The sequence below is a fragment of the Trachurus trachurus genome (genome assembly GCF_905171665.1).
Source record: "Trachurus trachurus genome assembly, chromosome: 14".
NCBI classification, from domain to species: Eukaryota; Metazoa; Chordata; class Actinopteri; order Carangiformes; family Carangidae; genus Trachurus; species Trachurus trachurus.
In genome coordinates this window covers 11,512,549-11,527,421 of record NC_139903.1, presented here as the reverse complement: position 1 = coordinate 11,527,421, position 14,873 = coordinate 11,512,549, and the positions used below count along the sequence as shown (strand labels likewise).

Sequence of the window (14,873 nt, the reverse complement as noted above, 5' to 3'; positions counted from 1 at the left end):
ATTTACTTCAAGCAAGCCGACATGTTTGTAAAACTAGATCTAATTCAAAGTCTCCCGGAGTCTCGCGCGAGCCCGAAGTTGCAGTGCTGGTGTATTCAGGCGCAGTAGGAGCTACCGCTTGTGTCATAAACACAGGAATATCAACTCTTTACTTGCTTGAAGTGTACATTTTTTCCACAGACAGCGTCAGGCGGCTACTCAAACATGCGCCGAGAAGTTTTTTTTACTTGAAGCAAGTGAAGAGTTGATATTCCTGTGTTTATGACACAAACGGTAGCTTTTCCCACTGCACCTGAACACACCGCTCACAGCAACTGGGTCTCGCGCGAGACTCTGTGAGACTTTGAATTAGATCTAGTTTTACAAACATGTCGGCTTGCTTGAAGTAAATAAACTTCTCGGTGCATGTTTGAGTCGCCATCTGACGCTGTCTGTGATGAATATGACATAACCCATAACCCATTCACTTTTAACCAGCCTTTTCAGTGTATTCAAGGTGTTCATACAGGGATTGCACAAGTCCTTTGTAACAAGCTTTGTACTGTGGAACCAGATCACAGTTTCAGTGCAGTACAAGAATAAAGTGGCCTTTGTGGGTTGCAATTATGTTGGTGAACACAATTATTAGAGGATAGGACTGCACATGATGGAAGGTGTTCTTTTCTAGTTTGACTGACATTTCTTTTCCCTCTCATTATCTCTTGAAGTCACTTATGATCATTTTCCCAGAGAGCAGTTCGAAACAATCATAATTTCATAACGTGTCTTGGACTTTAAAAATGCATTATGTTTTTACAGGTTTAACTGACTACATAAACATGTTTAGTGCGACATTCTTCATTTGTTTACTGCCATCTGATTCAAAGGCTGATTGCAACAAAATGTTGGCGCCTGAAATGTAGCACAATGAAGTGCTGAAGCATGTTTACGCCTCAGAGCAGCAGGAGCCACAGAACACTGAAGATAATTGGAGCTGGTATGGGATTCACAGCTCATTGCAAGTCTCACACAGGTTACACTCCCAGCAGGGAAAGGTGAACAGCACAAGGAGCGCAGCAAGATAGAATAATTGACAAAGGGAAAGCAAGATGGACTAGTAATTAAGACATTAATCAAATCTTTGACTAATCATTACAGTGCCCAGAGTGTGAAGTTGACAAGGGCCAGGCCAAATTGATGTGTTGCCTCCAGGAAGTAGTCCCTATCATTACCGCACCAGCAAAATACGAATCTTATCTCTGGTCTGGCTGTGTACTGACAAGAACTAGACTTCACAACATGCATCACATATAATATTTCTCCACAATAAATTGGGGAAACAGCTCTCTCAAACAATGTAAGATCTTGACAGGGGCACTTAATCAAACCCGTCAAACTAGTGAGTGAATGAATGTAGATAAAATGCATGTGTGCAGCTGTAGCCAAGTAAGAGCTCTGCACAATAAGTTGTTGTCGGTAATATGTCAATTTCCTGGAATGAGCGACTTGTCAAGGTCACTGTTCCTTCAGAGATGGCTTAATGTAGCTGGTCTTTAATGCATTTACAAAAAAGGTTGTTGTGTAATTGGATTAACCAGATTACTTAATGAAACGGAGAGATACCAGCACACTGACTGGAAAAGCACAAGAGATCAGATGGCCAGATCTGTTAAGTAAAACCAAATGAAAACTAAAAACGTGATGAAATAACCAAATGTTTAGAATTTAATGAACTCATTAATTTGAGATAAAAGGCTGCATTAATATTCTATCAGATATTAGACACAACCTTCCTGCCATTTTCAGGGAACCAGACACTGTGTCATTTTTTAATGTCTAGACTCATTTAGCCCAGTCTCCCGTACATCCTACCTTAACTGCCACCTTATCCGCCGGTCCTATCATTTTCCGCTCATTTCCTTTGCTCTCATCATTCTCTCACTCCTGCAGCTATGCTATTGGCTGGTTCCCTCCAGTGCTGAGATGTTAGCTAAGAAGACATTTCTTTGTGTGCCAACATGCTTGTTCTTTTGCTTGTTTTATAAGCCCCTGATTTTATCTGTCTGTGTGTTCTCCTCTTGTGAGGCGCTGCTGTGACAGTCGCAAAGTATTTACTCAAAGTGTTCAGTAATTAACCTCGACTTCAAAACACTAGAGGCAAATTTTGTTGTGACATATAGGACAGTGAGTCTAACTTCTACATCATTATGAAACAGATTCAAATAAAGCGAGAAATGGTTTTAATTTGTCTCAATTTTGCTGTATCTGCACTGTGAGAACGACACTGTTGACTGCAGCCCTCTTGTTTTCTAGCTAGTTGCAGTAAGTTTGGGGTAAATTGGATTTTGAAGTAAACCCCATTGATGAATGATATGTTAAGATACTTTACATATTGTTAAGATACTTTATTATCCTTTAACAGGAAATTATATCATTGGTACAGTGTCCATACATGGTGATTGGTGCATCAACAGAATTTTCATAGATATAAATATGGAGATCAAAAATCTCTTAAAGGGACAACGAGGAGTTTTGGAAAGCGAAGTGTCTTCACACTAGTGCTGCACGATTAATCTAATCGCAATCGCAATCGCGATGTCACGCCGTGCGATTACGTAATCGCACGAAAGAGTGCGATTGGCGATTTAAAGTACATAAATGTGCGACCGCGTGAGCCTGTAAACGGGACTTTAACTCCTGTAGTGTGTGGAGCAGAGCCGCTAATGTGTGCAGCATAGCAGACTCCGTCAGTAGTCATGTGACCAGCAGGTCTGATCACGTGACTACCCAGCTGGCAGACAGCGCTCCGTGTGCTGCAGGACCGTCTCCCCGTGATTACAGCAGGTGTGGAGCTTTAGCGTCACGGAGCGAACTGTGTTTTCCTCCGCAACATGTGCAGTGCATTTAAAAAACGAGGAGGTATATGTCTGTTGGGGCGAACGACCAGAAAGCTTCGGTGTTTGGTTTTCTTTTAACTGTCTTTTTTCTTTTTATTTTACGGTAACAGCCACACTCATTTGCCGTCTCCTCTCGTCTCCTCCGTTGTGTGTGTGCGCGTGCGTGCGTGTGTGTGTGTGTCTGTCTGTCTCTGTGTCCTACCTGTGTGCTGTGAGAGGAGGGAGGGGGGAGAAAGGCATTGTAATAAATGATGGCATCGCAGTAGACTATGAAACTGCACAAAAAGTTACCTATTTTTATTTAATACAAAGATACTGTAAGGAAACACTTATTTATTATTTGAGAAATACACTCCTAAAATATGGTTATTTCCTGTGCTGTGCTTGATAATCAAGCAAATAGACTCCTTACAGCATTAATTTACAATATCGTAATCGCAATCGCAAATCGCAATATTTTCCACCATAATCGCAATCGCACATTTTTATCAAATCGTGCAGCACTACTTCACACTACATTTATGAGCCTCCGCGCACCGTGAAATTCTTTGACCGCGCAAGACGGACTCATGTTTTCATTCATCAAGAATTAAAGCAAATAAGAACCTGTTCTTAATGATTTTTCGCCTGGTTAAATAAAGGTTAAAAAAAAATAAAGTCAGAGGTTCGAAGACGATCACATACAGTCGTAGTTCCAACCATAAACGACGATTCGGCAGCGTTATTCTCATGACTCGCCACGAAACCGAAAGTAAAGAAACGCTGGTCGGCTCGACCAGCATTTCCGCCACCACTAATAATAACAAAATAACGATAGAGACATAACGATATATTTATCGAAAATGGGCCCATTAACGTGTGGGTAGCGTAGATTCATCCACATTAAGTAACCAAATAGAAACTCCTCGTTGTCCCTTTAATCCTGCATGAATTGATGTTAATGCAGGTTTGTCATAGCTTTGTAGCTTTATAAGGGACTGCAGAGTCAGGTCATAACTGAGTGGGTCTGACACAAAGAGCAACCCCTTTCACAATACACACGTCTTTCAATCATTGGTTATTGCATAAATATTGATTTTAGCAGCTTTGAAGTCAAATGTCAAGCAAAAAATGCTGTAGATTTGCATGTTCTGGCTTTTCACGCAAGTATAGCTGATTGGCTTAAATCATTAAAATGTTGTGTTTTTCTTCTAGACCCTTGTAGAAATTTGTAAAAAATAAATAAATGAATACAAATCTAACACTCTTCAATTAAAGTCTTTGAATATTGAATGGATATTGTTCAATATTTTAGCTGCTGTAGAGTTGAAACCACATGTAGGAGTGTATTAGCAAGACAAACAAATTATCAGAAATGTCCCACTACTAATCCACCCAGAGACTGCTATAGTCCATCATGCCTCTATTTCTCTCTCCACATATTCTGAGTCTCTATCCTTTGCTCTCCAATAAAGGCAGGTTGCCAAAAAATGGCATAAGGCAGGCACATAAAGGGATCTGTATTATATGTGTGAAGGGTGATTGTATATTCATAAATCTGCTTGTAACACTGTCATTTAGGTGCCACGAATGCGTTTTTAAATGTCTTTTAAATTACAGTTGTTTGCTACACTAACTCCATTCATGATCCTTACTGCTATAAAAAAGACGTTTGTAATCTACTGCTGGGTTCAAGTTCCACTCTGTCTCCTCTGTCAAGGAGAAATCAATCACTCCGTCCCTGGAGGAAAACCAGCTGGCATTCAAACTGATTGTGCCATTTGGCCTTACGTAGAGATTGACTATGCTTTTCCACATCTTCAAATTCATTCCCTGTGTTTACAGGAGATTTATGTCCAACCAAAACAAACAAATGACAGAGTTGCCAAGCTGGGCCAAGCACACTATTGTCCCTTTATTCGTCACTGGGTGTTTTACACTGATTACTGGTAAGATTTGGCATCTCATGAAGAAAAAAAAGCAGGAAGAAAATCAAGTGCAAAACATGAGGATAACTGTGGAGATGGAAATTTAAGTGGGCCCACATCTTTCTGTGCCAGCCAGGATAGGATAAACTGTCTTGGAGTTGTTGCTGGGAAGTTTTGGTAGATGACACACAGGACACTGGACAATAAATCACAGTGTAGTGTGTGTCTTTAGTTGCCTGCGTTCTCCAATACTCAAACTGGCCATTTTGAGTGTGCAAGTGTGTGTTCACATCGACAACACGCTGCGTACAAAAGGAACCCTGGTGCTGCTCAGAAAACGGTAAAATAATTAACATAATTGGCTACATAATAGAGGGGTGCTTTATTGTCTGAAACTGGCATTTAATTCATGACCAAACTAAATCTGATAAAATGAGCACAAAGGAAGACTTTTTTTTTTAATGAGATGTGTACTTTGACAAAACAAATGTTGGAGGGGAACACCTTTTGTCACACTTGGCTTTTGTCTGACTGTGGAGCTCTCTGTGGGCTTTATTAAGAGCACTGTTGCGAGGACAGATGCAGTGTAATCGTTTTATGGTTCTGTAGGTCTGCACTCCGTCAGGAGGTCAATCACATCAATTAACAGACGTCCATTCGGTGCTGTTTAGAGAAACCCTGTTGATGTGTTGAGTGGAGGCTGTACACCTCTCCTGCTGAGGATGATGGCTTCCTGTTGTTAAATCCGCTGAGAAATGACTTTATCAGTTTTTCACAACAGCCGGTTTCAGCCGACTGGCGAGCAGCGCAGTTCGTTAGCCCTGCACTGTATGAGCAAAAGCACAAAAACAATTAAAGAGAAAACACATGCACTGTGCTCTTATTGATCACCAATAATGTGTAGTGTTGTGTGAGATACAGGCAGCCTCCCCCTATCTCAGTCTGTTAAGACAGCTGCACACAGACTGCACTGCCGCTGTACAGAGCTGATGAGGGGAGGCGGTTGCTAGGACACCAAGTCGTACTGAATGAATAATGTGAAATAAATTCCTTTTGACTGGCTACTTCCTGCATTCATTTTATTTTATTTAGGTTTTCATGTGCTGGTGACAACACGCAAAGACTTTGTTGCATATTAATAAAACATGAAACAGATGTATTAGAGGGTTTTTCGCTTAAGCTCATTTGTGTCTCAATCCGTGGTTTTGCTTTCAAGTTTGAAAGAAAAACAACTTTATTACCAGAGTAGTAATTATATGACATTAAAAGACACGATGTGTTCTTCTACAATAACCACTGTGCACAGTCGTGTAATGTGTACATGTGTACAAGGTATTTGTAAACAGATGGTGAAGCAGGACACACACCTGCGCTTCTGTTATTTAAAATGATGACTGACTGGAAGCGTGTCACATGTTGCCACAAGTGATGATGAGATAACTTTTTATTATTATTATGATGAAAGAAAAAAGCCATAAGCATATTTGGGGGTTGGCTTTTATTTTCCTTTTTTGCCTGACCCTTGTGCGAGACAAACAGGGGTCAGTGTGCAGTTTCTGGTCGAGCCAGACAATTTGCCTATTGGTGTGTTTTTGTTGTTGTTCTGACCCTAGTGTGGTGGATTGTCAAACTGAAATGCCCTCTGGGATAAATAAGGTTGTCTGAACTGAACTGAGTGACAACAAAAGATCTATTAGATGTCAATCTGTTGCAGCAAGCTAAGCACTCGGACCAGAACAACAGACCTTTATGACTGCAGACATTTTCACTCGTTAATGCAGTACTGTATGTCTCTAATACAATAAGGTCAGTAAGTCAGTCAGCCATCAATACCGTTGTCACTTAAACCTGTGTTTTTCCTGCTTTGACGAGTCAAAACAGCTGCTGTGATAAGATCCAGTATTCCTGACGTATAAGCTCGATATAACCATGTCCCATCTCTGTAAACTGTCTTGTTGCCATCTAATCCTTTGCACCCTCTTGCCCTCAGGAGTACACCATCGATGTTTTCTTTCGTCAGAGTTGGCGGGACGAGAGGCTTAAGTTTGATGGGCCCATGCAAGTTTTACCTCTAAACAACCTCCTGGCCAGTAAGATCTGGACTCCTGATACGTTCTTTCACAACGGGAAGAAATCTGTGGCCCACAACATGACGACTCCCAACAAGCTGCTGCGACTAGTTGACAACGGGACGCTTCTCTACACAATGAGGTGAGAACCCGGTCAACACTGTCACTTTATCACCTAATTTATCATGTCCAACAGTCTACTGCCATGCTAGCATCTCTATGAGGCCACACTGCAATATGACTAAGAGTATAGAGTCTAGTTGTGTGGCACTATATAAATAATAATATACATTTACTATAGTAAAATTATCATGACAATGTGCAAAAGAAAATGCCAACATGATGTTCCATGTTAACCATCATAGTTTAACTTTGAGCACATGAACATTTGTAACTTGGCACCATTTATTTATTGTAATCACCAAAGCAACAGCTTTTAGCAGAAGAGCTCCCCTTACTGGCGTCTGAAAGCACCATAGATACCATTCTTCACATTATAAACGCCACAGAATCAATGGTAATGTGCTGTGAGTAACAGCTTGAACTATCAACAGACTGAACCTAACTCCAAACTAAAGAGGAAGACAGAACCAGCATCTGACATAGTGAGAGATAATTAGCATAGAAGAAGGTTGGCAAACTCTATCATCGATGACTACAAGAGATGTAATGGACAAATTCAAATATTGGCTCGAGGATGGTGGTAGATACAACACCAAGGGACCATCAAAGTTATCACAGAGTTCATCCTTTGTGGAAAATGAAGATCTGCACCAAAACATCAAGGGAATTCATCCATGACATGTTGAGACCTGTCACTTCAAAACTACAGATGTCAACGTCATAATCGTGGCACTCAGGGGATTAAAAGTTAAATTGTAGGGAGCAGATGCAGCCGATATGTGGATCGTTTCTGATCATTTCATCAGTCTGAGTGCGAGATAAGTGCCTTACAGTCAGTCAGGCCCACACATGATTCACACACAGACAGCTCAGATAATAATTATCACTTGATCAAAGGATTGTCAGTGTGTGGATATCATGCTTAAAGTACACTGTAAATAGCACCAGCTACCAACACAGACAGCGAAACTATTATCTAAGGGACTAGAGCAAAAATAATTCACTGGTTTCCAATCACTGAATCTGTCAATCAATCAGCCTTCCCCACAGCTTTTCACCAGAGCCTTTGAAAGGCCTGAAAAAGAAATATTTTCATGACGGCCATCCACAAGGTCAGTATTGATTTTCAAGGGTGAAAATGAAATAGTGAAGGCGTTCATTTTCATTCTGTGGTCCCACATGAGTGGATCTGATGCAGTGGCAGTTCTGCCAAGGCCAACTAAGACATATGAGCTCTAATGGAGTATTACAAGGACAGTTGTGTTTACATAACTAAGTAAATGTGTGGTAAGATGATACAGAGATTGTATGAGGAGGCAAAGTAGGATACAAAGGCCTCTATCCTGTTTGGCGCTTCTGTATGAATTACTTATCACTGCCATTAATTCAAATCCTGTTTATTTATGGTATTAAATGCTATAAATTATTCTTTTGACTACTGTCATTTCAACTGCCTGTAGAAAAAATACCATAAGAAATACTAAGGCTACTATTCAAGTGTGTTTTGGATAAGTACTTGCTGTACCCTTCCTTGGTTACGCAGCATTGGCCGTTGAGTTGAAGGACTCTGAATGAAAATTTGCAGTATTTTTAGAGACACTTGGTAACACTGCAAATGAGTGACTGATAACTTAAGTTTGCCTGAGCACACTTCACAGGTATTAGGCTTTAGAATATAAATCCATCTATTTTTGTAGGCTGTTTCATGTGAAGTACATCACCATAGTACCCTGGGTTGATTGGCACTCCTCAATGAACAACTGCGTAAATCCATTTAATCAGCACGTCTCCAGCATCCGAACTGACAAATGCTGTGAGGGCCAGAGCTCTGCAGGATTGCGTCATTATTTTTGAATTGAGAGAGCTGGTATTGTCTGCCAGTTCTGCTGCAGTCCTGTTTGCAATTCACTCTCCCTGATCGAAAATATCAAGTTATGAAAAATTTAAAATGTTCTCATTACAGGCAGTGGTTTATGTTTAGTAAATTTTTGGTTGAAAAATGTATTTATTCAAAAACCCACACACCTGAACTAAAACTTAGCTTGTGAGCCACTGAAATGCTGCACAACACTCACTTCTGTGAAACCACAGCTGGCGAAATGCTGACTTGGTCCAGTGTGCAACTGTCAAGGTTTATTGGCAAAATCTGAATATACTACCCATGACTATATTTGTATGAGTGTATAATAACTATAACGTTTCCGTAGCCTTATAATTATTATTTTATATATACACATATAGCAAGGGTCTTGCTTTAGAGTGTCACAATCTTGAACCGCCATGTTTGTACCGCAGCCTGAACGGAAAATCCCGCCAGTCAGAGAGCATGTTTCGCGTTCACAAATAAACCAATGAAGAAGGCGGCGGAAGGAAAGAAGGAGGAGTGAGTTGGTAGTTAGTCGATAGAGAATAGGGAGAAGTTTTTGAGTTCTAATTTCCGCACTATTTTTTTGTCCTCTGAGCCTACCGTGACTTTGCCGGTGGGGAGGGGTGAGTGCGAGTAAGTGAGCGCTGCAAACTAGAATCCGAACACTAGATGTTGCGGTTTTCCCCTCATTTTACACACTGGACCTTTAACAAAAAGTTAAACATTGTTGGATCTGGCACATAAAAGTCTAAATTCATTATATAAAATACTGTGCATAATCTACTGGTGAGCTTGCTTTTTCGAACTGTTAGTAATGAGGACTAATATACCACCAAATCTATATGTTATTAGGGCTGACCCGATTATTTTTGGTAATCGAAGCTCCGCGGGCGGGCATAAAATCGATCTTAATCGAAGCTTCGACGGGCCGGGGGGGGTGCGTTATCAATCGAACAATCGATCACGGACTTCATGATCAATTACCATGGCAACAAACGAAGCTTCGATTTTTTGGGTCAGCCCTATATGTTATATTGCCAAAAAAAAGAATCTGCACATTTTAGTTAGGGTCCACATGGAATTAATATTACTGACCGTGATGATCAACTGAATATTAATTTAGTGTCACTGAGATTTGTAAAATTGGAGAGTCTCTTTTTTAGGAATTTTTAGGATTTACTTGATTGAGATCATGTAAAGAATCCAGAAATGACAGAAAGGAAAGGTCCTTCCGACCAGGAATTGAACTGGGTACTCCCCTCAGGTTGCTTTATCTGATCCCCCAATCTGTTGAATTTTCAATTTGTTTATAATGTTTGTAAAATTAAATGTGAAGTTCCCATCAAACTCAACCACACTTGAATCAGCAGCAGCTCATTTTAACCAAAACAAATATTAAACATGCTGAACATTCAGAAAACTAGCACTGTCATTATGAACATGTTAACATTTAGCTGAAAGCACTGCTGGGTCTAAATCGAGCCTCAAAGAGCTGCTGGCTGTAGACTCTTAGAAGTATTTCTTTTAGACTTGTTGTCTTCGATCAAAGCTATTCTAATTCTGTTGTCTGTGATCTTTTCTCTTGTTTATGCCTTTGTCTCTGTTGGCGTGTCAGTGCAGCCAAGCAATGAGATGAATTTTGTCAATTTGCTGTGAGTTTAATTGTTGCATTAGATTAGAGTTGCTCCGATTCTGATACCAGTATTGCCGTTCTTTGCCACTCTTCACAGCCATCAGCAGCAACTGGCTACTGATGGGGTTGTCTTGGGGCGATAACAGTCAAACTCAGTCGGTTTGTTATGTGAATGTGCCTGGACCTCGATCCGCTCCAAGAAATGAAACAATGCATCATTTTCACATCTGGTGCACACCTCTGGTCCACACCAGTATGTGTGAAAACACCCATTGTGACTGCACTTGAGCAGTTTTTAAAAGGAATTGTTGTTTCTTCCTAGATTTTTCAGTCATGTTTGACTGTCAAACTAGGCAATAAAAGAAAGTTAGATGGCTTTTATTTGCTAGGTTCATTCATGTTTTACAAAGGGTTTAACCGGAACCTGGCCGCACAACAATGATAATAATATCACAACCATGCAGGTGTAGTCGTATATACTATACTGATATACTATACTGATTTCTTTTCCATATCACACTGGTATCAGTACTCAGTATCGGCCAGTAACCACAGCACAAGTATCAGAATCGGTAATGAGAGGGAAAAAATGGTATCGGAACATCTCTACATTATATGCAGTGATGCACTGTTCAAATTTGATTTATGTTGTGCTGTGTTAATTTGTGTAGTGACTGAGACACTTATCAGTAATGAGGCAGCACCAGAGAGCAATCAAGAAGGTGGAAAACAATGGACGCACAGGGTTGTTGCAAGTGTTTGACAAAGCGCTAATTAGAAAAAATAAGTTTGTGTGTAAAAGTGGTCTGTGATGGTTTTTGGTTTGAATACTGTGGCTGCAGAAAACTGACTCTGCACCATGAATTTTACAAATGGTTAAACCTACTCTGTTTTTATGTCCCTCACTGAAGACAAGCTCATTCTAGAGCAAAAAATACATACTATATGTGAATACAAGCACGAAACTGCTATGTAGATGCATAATCAAGCTACATTCATTTGGCATGACATGTTTTACAAATGAGAAAGCATTTACATTCAGCAACATTTACTTGCCCAGATTTCCCAGTTGCATGGACTATGAATGTTGCAGCCGAGTTAGTGTATAATAACCATCCATTTAGCGACTCGGTCCAGCTTAATGCACTGCAGTTTTGTTTGATTCAATCTCTATGTTGATTAAACATGTATGAGTGACATAATGTGCACCATTTCTCTATTTACTAACAGAGTGGCAACAAATCAAATAAACTCATGCTCTCAAGAGATTTTGTCTTTGTTGTCGGTCAGCTGAGCACTCAGTACCGCGGAGAGGATGCAACAAGGAGGAGAGGGAGGGCACTTCTCAGTTTTGTATAGATAGATATAGATATGCATACCATGTTGTCTTTTGTGTCATGATGTGTTCCTAACAGCTGCCTCAACTATACTGCAGTCTCACCTGTGAAATACTGCCCATCCCAACCTTTCCCTCTGCCCACCCCCCACCTCCCGCTCCACCCCTCAGGTTGACCATTCATGCCGAATGCCCCATGCATCTGGAGGATTTCCCGATGGATGCACACGCCTGCCCTCTGAAGTTTGGAAGTTGTAAGTCAGTCCAGATGGTAAAGCAAAACAGAGTTTAATATAAAAATCACACTGTAGAAAGTTAACTGTGGTGACTGTTCTCTGCGGGGGCCAAGCCCCTTTCCGGCCCTGGAAAAACTTCAGAGGGCTCCAACTGCACTCTTACTTTGGAATGTGAAACTAGAGGATAGCTGTCACACTTAGATGTTTTTTTGTCTTGTATTTATCGAGGGAACCCTCACTGCAAGCTCATGGCCGACTAATTTTGCTGTTGTTGTAATGTTGCTACACTTATTAAGTAATTAACATGCTAAATCAGAAAATATGTTCATGCTACTCATTATGGATGGATAAATGTGTTTGTAGCATTATGACCAATATTGTCTTACTGCAGATGTCAGTGATGCCATTTATGTTATGTTTATGTAAAAACAAATAGCAATGCAGAAATGTCAAAGATAGCTTTGTCAAAGATAGTTTTAAGGAAATTAAAGTAAAGTAAAACCTGAGTCGTAAAGAAAAGTCATATTTACCCAAATCCTCATGACAATCACGCGAGTAGCTCTGTAAGGTTGTACTGTACCGAGGTTTAACAAGTAATGTTTACCAATTTAAGAGTGTTAGCACGCAACGTGTAAATTATTGCATTAAATACAAAGTAAAGCTGAGGCTAAATAATAAGTTCTGTAGCTGTTCAGTGACAAACCAAAGTATGAAAATGCTGGCCTGGTAATGGCACTAAAGTCTGAGGCTCAACAATCTCGCACTATAGGCCAATCTTTCTTAACAGGTTGAGATATTTCATTACATACTGTAGTGTCGGTTTAAAGAATCTGAACAAATGATGGTTCTAGATGAAAAGTCAGGAAATCACCAGTCTGTAGAAAATCAGATATATAACTGACTGCACTGTGTCTCATTAAGTATCACTCTGTCACTCACTACTGCATTGAAAACAACATGGTGCTTAGCTCAGCTCCTGATTCCCTGAAGATGACAGCAACTTTTTATGCTTTAGCAAACAATGATCCGTTTTGCAGTGTGGACATATAAAAAAAAATGCCTCATACCGATTTCTAATCCATGGTACCGTTTTATTTTTTTTATTTCTAACCATCTTTCTGTTGCCCAGATGCTTACACCAATAACGAGGTGATCTACCTGTGGACCCAAGGAGACGACAGGTCTGTCGCTGTGGCGGAGGACGGCTCCAGGCTAAACCAGTATGACTTATTGGGACACGTTATTGGCAAGGAAACCATCAGTTCCAGCACAGGTAGACTATGTGCCGTCTTCTGCTCAGACTGTTTACCTCAAATGAAATCAGTGTCGGTTTGTCCGGACAGGGAAAAGGTTAAATCTGGTTACTGCGAGTCTTTATGGCTGCAGTGTGCACAGGCTGCTCAGCCAAGTAGAAATTCACGGCAATTTGACAACTGTAGTGGACACAAATTCTATACTGCAAGCAGTGAAACAAAGCGAGTGTCATGGGATGGAAACGCATTTGAAATATAAACTCTAGTTTTACTCCATAAAATTTGTAGTTAATTAAACTGCCTTCTTTTCTGTTTATATATACACCGGTACTGGCACTCTTCTAGGTCTAAAGTAGCAGTCTGCACTATTCTACAGTTTCTGTCATTTTCGATTCGGTGTGCATTATTTAGGTCCAACGAGAAAAATGATGACTTTTATGAGTTTTTGGGAAACTATTCAGCATATTTAGGGAGATAATATGAAGAGGTGTGCCAGAGGTGAATGTCTTATTTCAATTCCATTTTGGCTTATAGCCACAGTCAATTTTATAGGCACAGAGTTAAAGGAAAAAATATGCCAGCCACTACTTTTGATTACATATTCATGTGATTTGAAATTCTCCTTGTCAACACTGTTGCAGAACCTTTTATCTGTCACACACAATCACTTCACATCACTTGTTCTCTATCTCCCCACTGAAGGACATAAAGCTTATGATAGCAATTTAACCTGAGGGGATGAAATACCAAGGTAAGGTACTGGGTACTGATATACACTAGTTTAAAAAGAATATTCACAGCGGTTACATGGTAACATAAAAAAAAAAAAAAGACTTACACCACCTCATTTCTCATTTACGTGAAATTTTAAGTGATGTTATTCAATAGAGATCTAAATAACATCAATAAAACATTCCCAACATCATTCCCCAGCTATAGGAAACAGTGTGCGACGACAGGATGAGGTGCTGAAGAGGTGATTACTGCAAAGCTAAAGATAAAAGGTTGCATCAATGGGGCAGTAGGTAATTACTGAAAGGGAAGGGTGCATATCTCACAACCGAGCTGCCCCAGCTTTCCATTTCTCAGAGATTTAACCTCTGTGGGGAAGCCGTTTGCTCACACGTTTTTCAGGACGTGAGCTATGGACTTGCTGATCTGTTTGACTTCAGTTGTGTTTGGAGACCAAAACACCATGAAACCACTTTGTTGGATGGCACTCGACCTGTTTTCCCAGGAAGCGAAGAGTGTTGAAAGCTGTTGAAATAACAGCACTTGTATAACTCCACAGAGAACACTTTCCGTGAGCCCATCTCTCTTGTTGTGCTGTCTGGTGGTTTGAACTGAAGCCTGGGGAATCTCAGAGGCATTTTGAAGAAACATGACCAAGAACAGTCTGACTTTAAGCAAAAATATGGAGTCGTAACTATTAGGTTCATGAATGAGAATCTCTTATTTTTCATTTTTTACTTTTTTACTTTAGGGCTAATGGAGCACACTGAGCAAAGGAGATGGGGGATTTGAGCCAGTTCAGCTCTGGTTAGAATCTGCTCAGACAAAAAAAAAACACCTC

The 14,873-nt window shown here is 40.3% G+C and overlaps 1 protein-coding gene across 1 annotated transcript in view; it reads left to right on the top strand.

Annotated features, from left to right (window-relative positions):
• The window catches only part of gabra3 (gamma-aminobutyric acid type A receptor subunit alpha3), a gene marked incomplete at its 3' end in the record, with an annotated part of 84,955 nt that overhangs the window by 59,771 nt on the left and 10,311 nt on the right, over positions 1-14,873 (top strand). Inside the window, exons 5-7 of the mRNA XM_083986602.1 lie at positions 6,774-6,994; positions 11,983-12,065; positions 13,177-13,320. Coding sequence (XP_083842728.1) covers positions 6,774-6,994; positions 11,983-12,065; positions 13,177-13,320 — 448 coding nt within the window. The remainder of the gene's footprint in view (positions 1-6,773; positions 6,995-11,982; positions 12,066-13,176; positions 13,321-14,873) is intronic.